The following is a 16328-nucleotide window of genomic DNA, read 5'->3' on the forward strand; positions in this document are numbered from 1 at the left end:
TTTTCTGTTTCTCTTCAGATTAAATAAATGTTTTATTTCTGAGAAGAACCGATTTATTTAAGTATTGGACCCGACCTCCAGACCAGAACCTTCAGGTTTTCACCTGGTTTGCAGTTTTAGTTTCTGTCTTAATAAAACTAAATCAGTTAGAAAAACAAGCAGATGTTTAACGATTGTTTTACAGATAAACTTAAATTGATCTTTAAAGCAGCCATCTTTGTTTTTTGTGCTAATTGTGACATTTTGTGTAAATTTGTCCTGGACTCTCAGTGCTGCCCTCTGGGCTGAACGGTGGTACTGCAGGTGGATTTCTGTTGGTTCCAGCGGTCCAGCTTGGTTCATGTCACTCAGCCCCGGTTCAGGTATAAAACCGTCTCACTCAAACACGCCCCCTGGTGGCGAGTCAGGAGGTAGAATAGCGAGTATTGATCAATGGGAATAACAATAAACTTTATTTAAAAAGAGACAAAGTGAAGCTCAATCATAAACAGATCAAAGCAGCTAATTCACACCTGCAGTTCCTCAGCGTTACTCATGTGATTCATTCAGTGGAACAGTTTCCTCATAAAAGGCTCCAATAACACAGAAAAACTCTGTAACTATGGCAACAAAGTCCATAAGTCCACTCATCCTCATCCTGTGGCCACGCCCCTGTGTCTCTTGGCTCCGCCCACTTTGGTGGAATTGGTCTAAATGTGTCAGAGGGCGGGGCTAAGCTCCAACAGGGTTTTGTGAAGGTCTGAACCTACAGAACCAGAACCAACCACTGCAACATCAAATGTTTTATTACATCAGCTCGACGCCATGGCAACCAAACCATGTGAGGGTTCAGAGGATTGTCGTCCACCTGCTGGATGGAAACTGTAACTACAGGAGCTCAGCAGCCAATCAGCTGCTGCAGCTCAGCGCTGCTTCATCTGGGTCTGTCTCAGAGCGAAGACCTGCTGGGCCCAGTAGGAGGTCCAGTTCTGCTGCTCGCTCAGCTGGTTCCGTCTGTCGGCTTCAGAACGCGACACCTCCGAGTGGATCAGCTGCTCAAACCCCTGGCGCGCACACACACACACACACACACACACACAGTCAGTGCTTACTGCATGTGTGTGTGCGTGTGTGTTTGTGTGTGTCCACCTTTAACGCAGCGTCTCTGCGCTCAATGACCGCCTCATGTTTCTGGCTGCTCCTCGTTGTACTGATGGGTGCTGTTGTCATGGTAACGGGAGATTTTGCTGACTCACTAGTCATTGGGAACAGGTGAGTGATACCTGGCCATGTCCTTAAACACACACACACACACACGAGCCCAGAGTTTACTGGGGAACGCCGTTCAGTCTGAATTATCAGGAGTGTCGCCTTACCAGCTTTTGATCGGCTCACTTCCTGTTTCATCTGCCTCTGAGGATTCAGCTCCAGGCGGCTTCAATGGATCCGTTTCTGCAAGAACAGATCCATCAGAAACCCGACAAAACCACTAAAAACCAGTAAAACCCTCTGTCAGCACACAGGAACAACATGTGAGTGGACTGGTTCCAGGTGAGTGGACTGGTTCCAGGTGAACGGACTGGTTCCAGGTGAACAAACTGGTTCCAGGTGAGTGGACTGGTTCCAGGTGAGTGGACTGGTTCCAGGTGAGTGGACTGGTTCCAGGTGAGTGGACTGGTTCCAGGTGAACGGACTGGTTCCAGGTGAGTGGACTGGTTCCAGGTGAGTGGACTGGTTCCAGGTGAGTGGACTGGTTCCAGGTGAACGGACTGGTTCCAGGTGAACAAACTGGTTCCAGGTGAGTGGACTGGTTCCAGGTGAGTGAGGGTTACCTGTGACCGGCAGCACCTCGTCCAGCAGGTGCAGCAGCTTCTCCGTCAGAGATGCCAGCGACGTCACAAACTGCTCGGCTCTCCCTCTCACACACTCCTGCATCACACACACAGTGAGCGTTGGGCTGCAGGTGGGGCAGCCTCTCTGGCTCCACCCCCTCCTACCTGCAGCTCCAGGTGTGTCTTGAGGATGGCGTCGTGTAGCTGCTGCTGCCGGCGCTCCTCCCTGCTCTCCAGCGTCTGCAGCTCGTCCTCCTTGAGGGAGACCCGCAGCCGGCCCAGGTTGGACATCTGTGGACGGACAGCAGTTTCAGGGACCTCCGTCCGTCCAGGTGGACCAGAGACTCTGAACGTCTCACCTTCTGCTCCTTGCCGGCTGCCAGCTCCTCCTCCAGCCTCTTTCTGACCACGCCCACCTCCTCTGTAAGACACGCCGCCTGCTGGACTACATGATGGCTGGTCAGGACCTGAGGCAGGAAGTCCAGCAGCTCCCTGAACACGGACAGCTGCTTCAGCACCTCTGGGACAGGAGGACAGGTGAGGACAGGTGAGACCTGGACAGGTAGAGTCCAACAGTGACCAGACATCGTACCGTCTTTGCTCGACATCAGGAACTTCTTGCCCTGCTCCTGGTATCCCAGCAGCCTCTTCTGTATGCCCTCCACCCATATGTCGGCCGACTCGGGCACCAGGCTGAAGGTGGAGACGCGCTTGGCGCTGTAGAAAACCTGAAGGGGAGGACACGCAGGTCACGGGCCAGATCGGACCGAGCCGGAGGTTCTGAGGGTCTGATCGTTACCCTGGCAGCTTCCAGCACGGTGTCGTTGGACCACCACAAGATGGTGTTCAGCGCCGTGGCGAAGGACCTGGGAGAGGACGAGCAACACGGAGACAATGATTCGGAGTCGGGTTTAACTCTACCGGTCCGTTCTGGACGAGTTGGGTCTGGAAAATGACTGCAGGGGGCGCTGTTGAGCTCTGGACAGCTAAAAATGTGGCTGAAGCTTTTCCAGAAAAGTTCCCTGGAGCTACAACCACAGAATCCGACCCAAATACGACTGGTTGACCCTAAAAACAACCAATCAGTTATCAGTGGTCATCAGCGTCCTTCATTTGCTGACCGTCTGTTGACCGTCTGCTGACCGTCTGCTGACCGTCTGTTGACCGTCTGCTGACCGTCTGTTGACCGTCTGCTGACCGTCTGCTGACCGTCTGCTGGCCGTCTGCTGGCCGTCTGTTGACCGTCTACAGACCGTCTGTTGACCGTCTGCTGGCCGTCTGTTGACCGTCTACAGACCGTCTGCTGACCGTCTGTTGACCGTCTGCTGACCGTCTGTTGACCGTCTGCTGACCGTCTGCACAGCCAGGCGGCCATCTTTACTGCCGTAGACAGCTTAGCTCTCTGAGGTTAGCGTAACGGTTAATGACTAAATTCTGGGAGGAGCCTGAACTCAACAGGATTTTTTTCTTCAGTTATTCAGAAGAAACTGAGATGAAAACGTTCCAGAACCTCGGAGCGCTGACCCGGTGGAACGGGATGGGAAATATTCAGACTTACTGTGAGCTCAGCTCCGGTTCTGGTTTGATTCCAAAAATCTGATACTTCCTCTTGGTCCTCATGTCGGTGAAGGCTTCTGTTCTGGTGGACCTGGAGCTCCTCCTCAGACTGAGACACAAACAGCAGAACCAAACAGAACCTGAAGACCAGAACCGCCTGGGTGGCTGGTTCTGTTTACACAGTAATATTAGAAAACCAAATGGGTCAGTAATTATAGTGACTCCAGTTTTCTGGATCTGGAAGAAACAAATCTTTCTGCTTTGCAAGTTATAAAAATTGTAATTTCAGTTCAAAGAAATTTTTAATTACTAGAAATTATTTTTTGGTTCTCAGGTCCAGCATTTTGTTTTGATTTGATTTGATTATCAATTTGAAAACCACAAGATGAAGATGATTGTAAAACTTCGACCTCAATAAGATTTTAATCTCCCTCAAACTGGATGTAGTGAAATCTTCATGTTCACTTCATGAAGCCTCATCAGCTCCGTTCTGAAAGGCTTCTAGTCTGACAGCAAATATAAAGTTCTTACTGTGGAAAATATTTGCTACTTTCCCTTAAAAACGGACGGATGGGTCTCTGGTTCCATCAGAACCAGGGGGTTCTGCTGTGGCCCGTTGGGTCGGTGGGTTTGTACCTCTGTTTGCGGGTCGAGTTGCTGCTCTTCTGCTGCGTGGCGGAGCTCAGGTCTGCACACAGAAACGGTTTTACTGCCATAAAACTCCTGAGCTGCTCAGCGTCTCACCAGAGACCCAAACGGCTGATCCTAAACGCTCCAGCAGGGGGCGCCGATTGCTGCTCACCTTCTGCCGTTTTTGATTTCTGGTCCTGGAGGAAGGAGAACCTGCCGGGTTCGGGAGGAGAAGAGTCAAGACGTGTGTGAAGCTGCGGAGGCGGAGCTTCAGCTGCTCTACAAACCTGACGGTTGTTTCTTCACGCAGGTCCGGAGTGGACCGGCTGCGGCGCAGGCCGGCGCCTCGGACCTTGGTTCTGGACAGAACTAAACTGTCCTGCAGCACCGAGTCCTGAACACACACACACACACACACACACACACACACACTTGACCACTCTGCCCTAAAGGACGGATCTAATTCAGGCAGACTGCAGGGTTTTCCTGTTCACACTCCTGCAGCAGCAAGTTGAGATACAAGACTTTGACTAGGCCACTCAGAAAGATTTCATAACGTCAGTCTGCAGTTTGGGTCAGTCAGAATTCATGGTTCCGTTAATCACTGTAAAGCAGTCCCAGAGCATCACACCCCACCACCGTGTTTTACGGCTGTTGGTTTTATTCCAGATGAAACTGTCATGATGTGTTAATGGACCAAATGCCAGCGACAGAAGCGGCCACTCAATCTGAAGATTTCATGAACGAATGTGGAAAACAAACGTACAAAAATCAAAGGGAGCCACGGAAAAAACAAAAAACAAAAATCCAACACGAGGAAAACACGGGAGAATCTGGCCAGTAATTACTGAAAAAGAGAAGCTTAAATACTGAGGAGGCTGAATGATGAACTAAAGACCTGGGCTGATGAACGAAAGGAGAGAGCTGAGTCAAAAAGCGTCATGAGCTTTGGGTCATGACCGAAAGAACCAGATCGCAGATACAAGCGGCCGAAATGGGTTTTTTCCGCAGGGTGTCTGGGCTCTCCCTTAGAGAGAGAAGCTCAGTCATCCAGGAGGGACTCAGAGTAGAGCTGCTGCTCCTTCACATCGAGAGGAGCCAGTTGAGGAGCATCTGGTCAGGATGCCTCCTGGACGCCTCCCTGGTGAGGAGTTCATGTCCCACCAGGAGGAGGGGAAACCCAGAACACACTGGAGGGACGATGTCTCTCTGCTGGCCTGGGAACGCCTTGGGATTCCTGGGAACGCCTTGGGATTCCTGGGAACGCCTTGGGATTCCTGGGAACGCCTTGGGATTCCTGGAGGAGCTGGAAGAAGAGACTGGAGAGGGAAGACTGGGCCTCCCTTCTGAAGCTGCTGACCCCACGACCCTAAACCTGAATGAATACTTTGTGTTGCATTTTCCGTTTTAGAATTTTAAATTCTGAATTTTTTCAAAGGCCTGGCTTCAGTATAAACTGGATTCTAACATCGGATCCGTTTCCACCAGCAGAACCAGATTTAGGACATTCAGAGATCGGCCAAAAATCTCTGAATGCCCCTCAAGGGCCACAAATCTGTTCTTTTAATTTTATATCATTTTCTTTTCCACAGAAGAATAAAACTATAAATTAAATTCTTTGTTTTTTGTTGCTTCAATTCAAAGAAAGAGAGGAAATATGGGGAGTTTAGAAAAATTACAACAAATGTTCTAATATAGATATTTATCTAAACACATAGATAATATAACAGAATGTGTGACATTTGTGTTTCTTTCTGCCTCTTCGGGCTGCAGAGCTGAAGTTACCTGGTTGTAACCCAGGTAACTGAAGCGCGACTTTATCTCCTCCTTCACCGACCAGAACGAAGAGCAGATCTGATCCGGAGACGCCTGGAGAGAGAGACGGGAGGCAGAATCAACCAGAACCAGCAGCAGGTCTCCACCATGTTGGAGCCGTAAAGGCAGATGCTCAGGGCGCCAGGAGTCTAAGGGTGCCAGAGTAAAGACCAAGAAAAAAATTATATTTTAACATTTTTTAAAATAATTTCCTAACAACAAAAATTCTGCACTAATTTAGCTGATAGCAAAAAATGTGCAGCTTGAGGCGCAGCGGTCTGAGCTGATGAGTCAGGTGAGTTTCGTAACGTAACGTCAGAAAACATCGTGGCCAAACTGTCTGGTTCAAAAGACAAAACACAGAGAAGAGGCAGAAACTAATGTGATGAAACTACATGTTGGTTTGGCTGCAGTTAGCAGCTAAAATATTAAAAATATAAAAAGTTAAATATTCCATATTTAAATTATTTGTTTAAAACATTCAGCTGAGCTGAAAAGAACCAGAAAACTAGAAGCTTTTTTTTAAAACAGAAAATGTTTAAAATCCTTTGGATTTATGATGAATAACAAAAACAAACAGAAACAAAATCGGATTATTTTATTTGCTTGTGTTTTTATAAATTTATTTTTATTTTGTCCTGGCCTATCGGTATTTTTGACTCGACTATTTTGGCCCATGAGACAAAAAGTTTGGACACCCAAAAGTTAAAGAGCTTTTAAACTGAAAACTAAAATATCATAGAAACTCCAAGGTTATGACACAAACTGTTTCCCTTATATCTACAAAAACAGGCCAACAGTGAGACCTGATCACAGCAGCAGCCAAACACTATGGGCCCCGGGGGCCCCAGGGCAGGGGCGGAGCTTCAGGGGGATCTGGGAGGGCCCCGGCCCCCGGGGGTCAGCCGTACCTGGAGGTCGGTCGTCATCTCCCTCAGCTCCTGCAGCCGACCGCTGAGCCTCGTCTGCTGCAGGTTGCTGCTGGCCGCCTGCAGGACGTGGAGACGGGGTGACAGGGACAGACAGGACAGAGGTCAGGGGTCAGAGGATAGAGGTCAGGGGTCAGAGGTCAGGGGTCAGAGGACAGCCACCTCAGCCTTGATCTGGATCTGTGTCCTGCTGATGATCTTCTGGATCTCCTCAGTGAACTTCACCTCCGCCTGCAGGGAGGAGAACTTGTCGTCCAGGGGAGCCAGCACCTTGCGGAGCTGCAGAGGGACAGAGAGGGTTGGACTCGTGAGGACCGGCTGCAGGGACACGTGAGGACCGGCTGCAGGGACACGGGAGGACCGGCTGCAGGGACACGGGAGGACCGGCTGCAGGGACACGTGAGGACCGGCTGCAGGGACACGGGAGGACCGGCTGCAGGGACACGGGAGGACCGGCTGCAGGGACACGGGAGGACCGGCTGCAGGGACACGTGAGGACCGGCTGCAGGGACACGGCAGGACCGGCTGCAGGGACTCGTGAGGACCGGCTGCAGGGACACGTGAGGACCGGCTGCAGGGACACGTGAGGACCGGCTGCAGGGACACGTGAGGACCGGCTGCAGGGACACGGGAGGACCGGCTGCAGGGACACGGTAGGACCGGCTGCAGGGACACGGTAGGACCGGCTGCAGGGACACGGGAGGACCGGCTGCAGGGACACGTGAGGACCGGCTGCAGGGACACGTGTTCCCTCAGGACATGGACACACCTGCAGCAGACTCTTGGACTCAAACACCTCCAGCTCAGAGAAGATGGAGTCCTCAGTGGAACCGATCCGCTTGATTTCCTCCTTCATCTTCTTCTGAAACACCTTCACCTCCTGGGGAGCGAAGTCTCCTCCGTCTTTGAACGTCCTGCAGGAGGAAGAGGAGGAGGATGAAGGTCCTCCTGCTGCCTGAGCTGAAGCTGAAGCTGAAGCTACCTGAAGGACTTCTGCAGCTCTATGGCTCTCTTCCTGGCATCCTCCAGGAGGCCGCGGATCATCCGCTTGAAGTTGGTCTGGCACCGCAGGGTGTCCTCGGCGTGCCGGTCCAGTTGCTCCTGCAAGGTGGCGCCAAAGTCGTCCAGCCTGACACACACAGGGCAGATCAGAGACTCCGGCTGCAGGTCGGCGGCGGACGGCGGGTCAGGGCTTACCGTTTCCTGAACGGCACCTGGAGGACGATCTGGTTGTCTCTCTGTATGGAGGTCTGCAGCTCCTGGAGCGTCCCCTTATGGGAGGTCAAAAGGTCAAACAGCTCCAGGTTCTTCTTCTGGATGGAGGCCTGGAGATCGTGGAGCTCTCTCCTACAGGAGGTCAGGATGTTCGAGATTTCCTCAGAGAAAGTGTCTACATGCTGCCGGTGGAGCTGCAGCTCAACTACACACACACACACACACACACACACACACACACACACACACACAGACACACTCAGTTGAAGTCAACTAACAAGCTAGTGTAGCCTTTATGGTTGCCACCCGTCCCGTATTGAACCGATACGGGGAACGATAGAAACGCCTATAACACACATCAACACGAAGTTTAACAATAATGACCAAAATAAAACACAGGAAGTATTAAGGTCAGCTAAATCAGGAGCTAAAGGACCCCAGAACGCTGCGGACCGACGCTGAACGTCACCGTTGCCTAGAGACGGACACTGCGCAGCCGCGGTGAACCGCTAGCAACCCGGTTCTTGTTAAAACGTCCTCGACCCGATTCCATGTCCTTAGAAGAGAGGAACCGTAGAACCTAAAGAACCTAAAGAACCTAAAGAATCTAAAGAACCAAAGTAGAAAATATTTCATCTATCGTTTCTATTACTATGATTTGTTCTTTAAATGGCCTTTTATTTGGCTGATATTATTATTAAATAAGCAAATAATCAAACCATAACAGTCGACTAAAAGCACAATAAGCAACTAAATAATAAAATGTTCTGTTACTATCAGTCTCAAGAGATGATTGAGGATGAAGATGTCATGAACCGATGTGAGCTGGTGAGGCAGACGAAGTGGATCCAGGTTGAAAATGAGTAACGATGGTTTTAATGAATAGTAAAATCCATGAAAACAGAGCAAAACAATGATAGAACAAGTCCAAATACCTGGCAGCACTGCTGGGCGGAAACTGAGGCTCAACAGAGGTAACAGCAGAGAACATGAACGGACTGACGGACAAACGGACTGACAGACGCCAAATGAGACGAGAACCCGACAGAGACGCTAAATACACGGGAGGTGATCAGGGAACAAGACACACCTGGGAACTAATCCAGGGGAGACTCAGAGAAACTCAAAACACGACAGAAAAGACCCTGGTTCTTTAGGTTCTGTAGGTTCTTTAGGTTCTGTATTAAGTTTTATTTACAAATATTGATATATTTTATGAATTCATTGTTCAGTGGTCATTTAAAGTTCACTATTATTTTAACCCTGACCACCTATCAATAAAGAAAATCATGCTAACCAAAATGTTCCAGACCTGCAGCCCAGGGGCGGATCTACAGGGGCCCTGAGGGGAACCGCAGAAATGAAACTAAATAAATATTTGTTGTTAAAAGTCACTGGTGGATTTTTTTTAATTCAACAATGAATTAAACATTTTACTGCTGAACTTTTAGCTGCTGGACCTCTGGAGACAGAAGTGGCTCTTTGGCTCTTTATTATATGAAATGATGAAATATGAATCTGTTTTTGTTTGGTTCTTTAAGAGCTGCCATAAACAGACCATCCTGACCCTCGTGGTGAATTTGTTCTAGAACCAGCCTGCAGATCTAACTCCTTATTTCTATAAATATTCTGCTAATATTATTTACAATACCAGAATGTTCTCATAACTTTTATACTTTTGGCACATTTAGATTATTAAATCAGCTGTTATGATCAGATACTCAGAAGTTTAACAAATACTTTTACTCTGAATTAAACAGGTTTAAGGTGTTACTGTGATATCAGGACAATTTTGGGAAACCACACAGTTAGGATTAATTAGGATTAATTAGGATTATTTAGGATTAATTTACAGTGCAGAAATTTGTTTTTCAGTTAATTTGGACTATTATTACCTTATTGATTAGATTATGTTAATGTTACTCAGAATGTTGGTGTAAGCCACACCATGTGTGTGTGTACTGTGTGTGTGTGTGTGTGTGTGTGTGTGTGTGTGTGTGTGTGTACTGTGTGTGTGTGTGTGTGTGTGTGTGTACTGTGTGTGTGTGTGTGTGTGTGTGTACTGTGTGTGTGTGTGTGTGTGTGTGTGTGTACTGTGTGTGTGTGTGTGTGTGTGTGTGTGTGTGTGTACTGTGTGTGTGTACTGTGTGTGTACTGTGTGTGTGTGTGTAGTGTGTGTGTGTACTGTGTGTGTGTGTGTGTACTGTGTGTGTGTACCGAGCTGTGTGTGTGTGTGTGTGTGTGTGTGTGCTGTGTGTCAGTGTGTGTGTGTGTGCTGTGTGTGTGTGTGTGTGTGTGTGTGTCCGTACCATGTGTGTGTGTGTGTGTGCCGAGAAGGTCTTTGAAGATCTGCTCGATGTGGTCCAGAACCAGAATCCGGGTCCTGGACGATCAGACGGACAGGGTGAGACAGCTTGTCCCTGAGAGGACATGAGTGGACAGACGGACGTCCACCTGGTCAGGGTGTGGCTGAGGAGCTCCACAGGAAACACGCTCAGGTATGTTTCCTGGATGAAGTCAGGCAGGTCGGGGGCGGGGCATCTGAAGGCGGGGCCGTTGTAGACCACTCCCGCTGACGATGTAAAGGTGGTGCTGCTGCTGTCGTAAAGTTGGTTCAGCGAGGACCCTGCCTGCACACACACACACACACACACACACACAGCTTACAGGTGCGTCAGAGTTGCTGATGTCACTGAGCTGAGCAGCCAATCAGCTTCACCTCGCTCAGGAACCTGAGGCTGCTGAAGGAGTAACCGGCTTCTCTGCTGATCGAATCGCTTCTCGGGTGGAACATCTCCGACTGGGAGGAAGATTCTGGAAAGACGGAGACGAGGTGAGGCGGGAACGGACCAGTCAAAGTCACAGCCGGCCCAGTCAGACTGACCCTGGTCCAATCCGGTTCTGATGGACGACAGCGAGACGCTGGGCAAGTCCGCTAGACTCTGAGGAGGAAAAGGCCATGAGAGCAGGTCAGTGAGAGAAACCGGCCTCGATGTCACCCGTGAGTTTCCATGGTTACCGGTCTGCGTCGATGGCTGAGTCTGAAGAAGGAGCTGACGGCGTTACTGTAGGAGAACAACTCCTCCATGAGGGCGGCGGGGAGCTGGTCCAGGAGGTCCCACCGCTGGGACAGACACGGCCTGCAGCTGGACAGAGACAGACAGACAGTCAGACAGACAGACAGACAGACAGACAGACAGACAGACAGACAGACAGACAGACAGACATCTGTCCTACCTGTCCTGGATGTCCTTCAGCTGCTCCAGAGCTTGGTCCAGACACATGTCCAGAACTTCCTGTCTGCTCTCCTGACGCAGCGCCGCCAACACGGTGTCCACAGGAACCATCATCCTCTGGGAAACAGCAAAGCATCATGGGAGGACGCCCATGACCCCCAGCCCTCACAGGTCGGGGGTCAGAGGTCAGAGGACTCACCTCCACTAGCTGCTGCTGCGTCTGCTTCACCAGCTGGCCCTGTCCCTCCAGCTCTTCTTCTCTCCTCTTCACCCGCCGGCAGTGCGTCTCCCATAGCAACGCTACGGCGCGCATCACCTCAGACACCCACCTGCTGACCCCGAGGACATGGCGCTCCATGCAGTCACTGCACTCCTGAGGACAAGGGACAGCTAGAGGACAGGTGGACAGACACGGGGACAGACAGAGGGAAGGTTCATGTGACCAACGTCTAAAATAGCCAATCGCTCTTCGTCGTCTCTCTGGCGTTGTCCAATCAGAGGGAGGAGCTGAGAGGACGCGATCTCCTCCAGCTGCTGGTCGGACAGCTGCAGCGTCGACAGCGCCTCCTGCAGGAAGACGGCTTTAATTGACAGCAGGAACTTCTGGAAGGTCCTGTTGGAGTTCTGGTTCTGGTCGGTCAGATCTCACCTGGGAGCGCTGCGCCTCGGCCCGGTGACGCTGCCAGGTGTCTTCATAAAACCTCTGCAGCTGTTCTCGCATGTTGGCATGGAGACCAGCTGGAGACAGGAGGACGGACAGGAGGACGGACATGAGGACGGACAGGAGGACGGACATGAGGACGGACATGAGGACGGACAGGAGGAAGGACATGAGGACAGACAGGAGGACGGACAGGAGGACGGACAGGAGGACGGACAGGAGGACGGACGCTGGACGTGTTCCCAACCCACCAATCTGCTGGTTGACGGCCGTCAGCTCGTTGAACCAATTAGAAGCCAGAGCTAAGGAGCAGGTGGGCGGGACCAGAGAGCTGGAACATGGAGGGAAGGAAGGTGATTGGTGCAGAGAGCAGGGGGCGGAGCCTGTGCTCAGAGACAGGAAGCAGCTTGGTACCAGATCTTGTAGATGACCTCGGAGCGCTGCTGGACCAGAACCTCTTGGTTCTGTTTGATCTGATCCGAGAACATATCCTTCTCCCCGTCCCTGCTGCTGCACACGGTTCTGGAACCAGAACCAGAGACAGAACCAGGAGTACAACTGGTTCTGACCAAAAATGCTTCAGATCAGAACCAGAATCAGGACAACAATTAGTTCTGACCGCAGCAGGAACAGAACCCAGACCGGTTCTGACCAGTGGATCTTCTTATCATCTGTTAATAAAACCCAGTTAAAGCCCTGCAGCAGCTGGTTCTGATCGTCTCTGGACCCGCCGGGCTTTCGGACCTCCCCCTACCTCAGCGCCTCCAGCATCTCCTCCACCCGGCCTTTCCTCCAGCGGTCCAGACTCTCCTCCCAGTGCAGACGGAGCACCAACTCCTGCTGGAGGTTCTGGTCCTGCAGCAGCAGAACCAGCCGGGCCGAGCTGCGCCGGTTGGCCAGCAGAGACTGGTTCAACATCTGGAGGAGGAAGAAGAGGAGTGTGATGATGAAGTCAGAGGGGACATGTGGGGACATGCAGACGTTACCATGGCCTTGGAGTGGATCAGACGGTGGACGTCGGGTGGAGACAGGAAGCCGATCTGCTCCAGGCGGTGGAGCTGCTTCTTCAGAATCTTTTTGATCTGCAGACGGATTGGAAGAAGAAGAAGAAGAAGAAGAATCTTCCATCAGCATCAAACAACAACCTGATGGTCTGACTGAATGTCCAGTCAGCAAAATCCTGACTGGTTTCAGGTGGACATTCCTGTTGGTGGAGGTGGAGGAGCTCCACCCAGAAGGTTCCAGCTGCTGCTGCACAAACTCCAAAACAAGACAAAAGACCGGGCTGAGGGACATGGACCGGGCTGAGGGACATGGACCGGGCTGAGGGACATGGACCGGGCTGAGGGACATGGACCGGGGGACGTAGAGCGGTTGGTGTCGGATTGGTACCATGGCGGTTCAGAGGATGTTTTTATTTGTTTCATTTATTAATTATAAATCAATTATTCTATTTTCTGCTTGTTTATCTGTTTTATTGAATCTCCAGTTGATTCATCATCAACATGTTTTATCTTTTTAATGCACAAACAGTGGCAGCAGCTGGGTATCGTTAGCTCCCCCTTGTGGAGGAGGTCTCACCTGCAGGTCACACAGGAACTGATCACCTGAAACCGTGAACTCTGACCTCCAGGCTCCTTCCATCGTCACAGTTCTTCAGCTTCTGCTGCATTTCTGAGACTCGGCTCTTCTTCTGCCTCATCTCCCCGTCCGCCTCCTCCCAGAGGCTGTGCAGGCACTGACACACACACACACACGCACACACACACAGACACACACACACACACACGCACACACACACACACACACACACACACACACATTACCAACAATAATCCAACCTTTTCCTGATCCAAACATCTGAACCTGCTGAGATTAATCAGCTTCTCTACACAAGAAGCCAGATGATGGACCAGTGGTGGACCAGTGATGGACCAGTGGTGGACCAGTGGTGGACCAGTGATGGACCAGTGATGGACCAGTGGTGGACCAGTGGTGGACCAGTGATGGACCAGTGATGGACCAGTGGTGGACCAGTGGTGGACCAGTGGTGGACCAGTGATGGACCAGTGGACCCAGTCTGGTCCCAGCCTTTGACCAGCAGGGGACACCAGGTTCCTGTGAGACAGGCTGCAGTGGGACATGTTCTTGAGGACAGGAGTCCTTCAGTGTGTCTCAGTATTCACACCTGCAGACCGACAGGCTGCTGTCCAATCCTGTCCTTCAGGATGTCCAACCTGAGGTCCACCTCCCCCAGAGAGGACACCAGCTGCTCACAGATGGACCTCACCTCCAGCTCACACACCTGGCAGAGAGACGCCATCAGTTCCCCCATCATTTATTCCATCCAGTCATGTGGTTGTCATGGTGATGAAGCATCTACCTGGGACAGGTGGTGCAGCTCCGCCTCCTGCTGCCTCAGAGCTTCATCATGCTTCTTCTTCCTCCTCTTCATCAGTTTGTCAATGATCCCGAAGCTGGACCTGTCAATGACTGAGGATCAGAACCACGACGTCAGCACCAGTTAAACTAATCAAACTCCACAACTCCTGGTGATAATATTCATTTCTCAGTTTTTAATCTAAAACTGTGAACAGAAATGGATCAAAAATATTGAAAGCTGAAAGAATCGACCAGAAATCAGAAACACTGTTTGGTTTCTCTTTCTTCATCACATCCTTTAATCTGTGAGCTGAAAAATAACTAGAAAACTTCTGAAGAAATTTAAAGGGGCCTGGTTGGACCCAGCATTTTGATGCTAAACATTAGCATCAATGCTAAAGTAAGCTATACTGTGGTGAATAGCGCAGGGAGAGTCACACACATGTTGACTAACAGGGACTTACTCCACTCAGTATAAATGTTGTTGTATAAGCTAAAATTAGCCAAAAATGCAAATGTTAGCTTAAATGTTGTCAGCAGCATGTGAGGCATCACTAGCTTGTTGTCTTAGCTTGACTTGCTCCATTCAGTGAGCTAAACAAAGGTAATAAATTAAATTAAAAAACAGCTAAAATTCTTATTTCAGGGAAAATGGTAATGCTAATCCACTGTCCTGCTCCACAAGGAGCATTATTGGGATGAAGTGCCCTGCTAAAGTTAGCTTAAATGCTACTTTTAGTGCGTGGGTTATTACTAGCATGGTGACGCTACCTTGAGAATATTCTATTACAATCCTGTTTATTTGGCACTTTAATGTGTAGATAGTAGGTAAGTAATGATGAGGCTTTTACTTTGAAATTTTCAATAAACTTCATTCTAGAAGGCCACAATAATCCCATGTGCAACAATGGCTGCGCTGGATTATTGCAACCAGAATCAGAAGCAGGTCAGAAACCCACTCCGCCTCTAAACTGCAGTTTTCTTCAGTTACTCTCTGATTTTCGTCAGTTGGACATTTTGCTGTTTTTCTCTAATTACGTCGCCATTTTTACTCCAGTAATAGCCCAGATGCCGAGATGGAGCCGCAGGTTTGAAATGAAGAGGCGCTCTGTTAGGTGAAGAATAGTTCCTCCATGCTGCGCATGGAAAGCAAAGATGAAAGCAGACCAGATTTATGTCATTCAGAAATATCAAACCATCAGCTGCTGGTACCGACCCATACGGTCAGGAAGCCGGATGACGTCAGCGGAGCCATCGACTTCATCAGACCTCTGCTGCCACCTGCTGGTGGAAGAACAGCCCCTGAGTTACACCTGGACACGTTTGTCCTGAGTGTGTGTGTGTGTCTGTCCACCTGCTGCTGTCAGGTGTCTTGCTGTCCACCGGGGACAGACATCCTGTCCTCTGGACTCTGCGTCCTGCCAGCAGGGATCTGGACAGCTGCGCCTGGAACATGAGGGTCAGCGGGTTTCTCCAGCAGCTCAGATGGGACAGAAATGTCCTCCTGGATCTCAACTGAGACATCGGAGGGATCCGAACGGACCGGTTCTGACCCAGACTCGGTTTGACCCACCTGTGCGTCGAACAGCTGCCGGTAAACCTTCCCACCGGGAATCGCTCGGTTCCTACTCATCCTGCCGCCGGGTCTGGAGCCTCCAGCCGGGTCAAGGTTCCCCGGACAGTCGGAGAAAGAAGATCCGGGGAAAAGCGGCTGCTGGGGGGCGTCAAACGGCGCGTTTCTCTGGTTCTTTAATCTGTTTCTCTGTCCGTCGGTCCGGTTCTGTTTAACGGTTCTTTGTGGTTTACTGTCACTATGGCAACGCGGGACGTTCACTGACCCATGAAGGAGTCGTTTATTTTGGCTTCAAATATAATTATCGGCTATTTTAAACCTTCAAATGTCAAACCTGAATAGTTGATGCTCAGATCTGAGATGGACCAGCAACAGGTTGATAAGAAGGTAACAGGTTTTTCTAAATCATAAATTTAAGCTGAAAATGTTAAAAACAGAGAAACTTAAATATTTTGAATAATTTTTGTTCAATAGGTTTGTCTTATTTTTCTGTCTCCATCAAGCCGACCTGATGAGGAA

The 16328-nt window shown here is 50.2% G+C and overlaps 1 protein-coding gene across 1 annotated transcript; it reads right to left on the reverse strand.

The window, feature by feature from the left end:
- Positions 1-767: 767 nt before the first annotated feature.
- On the reverse strand, positions 768-16190 carry ccdc180 (coiled-coil domain containing 180). The gene is made up of 38 exons (XM_044111093.1): positions 15810-16190; positions 15591-15682; positions 15453-15517; positions 14238-14347; positions 14043-14159; positions 13482-13592; positions 12841-12936; positions 12609-12772; positions 12269-12376; positions 12106-12185; positions 11843-11931; positions 11641-11760; positions 11393-11566; positions 11195-11310; positions 10977-11103; positions 10842-10899; positions 10677-10771; positions 10412-10587; positions 10267-10340; positions 8893-8955; positions 7940-8162; positions 7725-7871; positions 7512-7656; positions 6905-7021; positions 6725-6802; positions 5784-5867; positions 4286-4392; positions 4171-4211; positions 4005-4056; positions 3370-3477; positions 2611-2677; positions 2404-2539; positions 2171-2331; positions 1977-2102; positions 1812-1908; positions 1356-1431; positions 1129-1273; positions 768-1043 (listed from the first exon to the last, which is right to left on the reverse strand). Exons 1-38 carry the CDS (start codon positions 15867-15869, stop codon positions 903-905), a joined length of 4146 nt encoding a protein of 1381 aa, XP_043967028.1. The 5' UTR covers positions 15870-16190; the 3' UTR covers positions 768-902.
- Positions 16191-16328: the final 138 nt, after the last annotated feature.

This window comes from Gambusia affinis, linkage group LG03 (assembly GCF_019740435.1).
Source record: "Gambusia affinis linkage group LG03, SWU_Gaff_1.0, whole genome shotgun sequence".
Lineage (NCBI taxonomy): Eukaryota > Metazoa > Chordata > Actinopteri > Cyprinodontiformes > Poeciliidae > Gambusia > Gambusia affinis.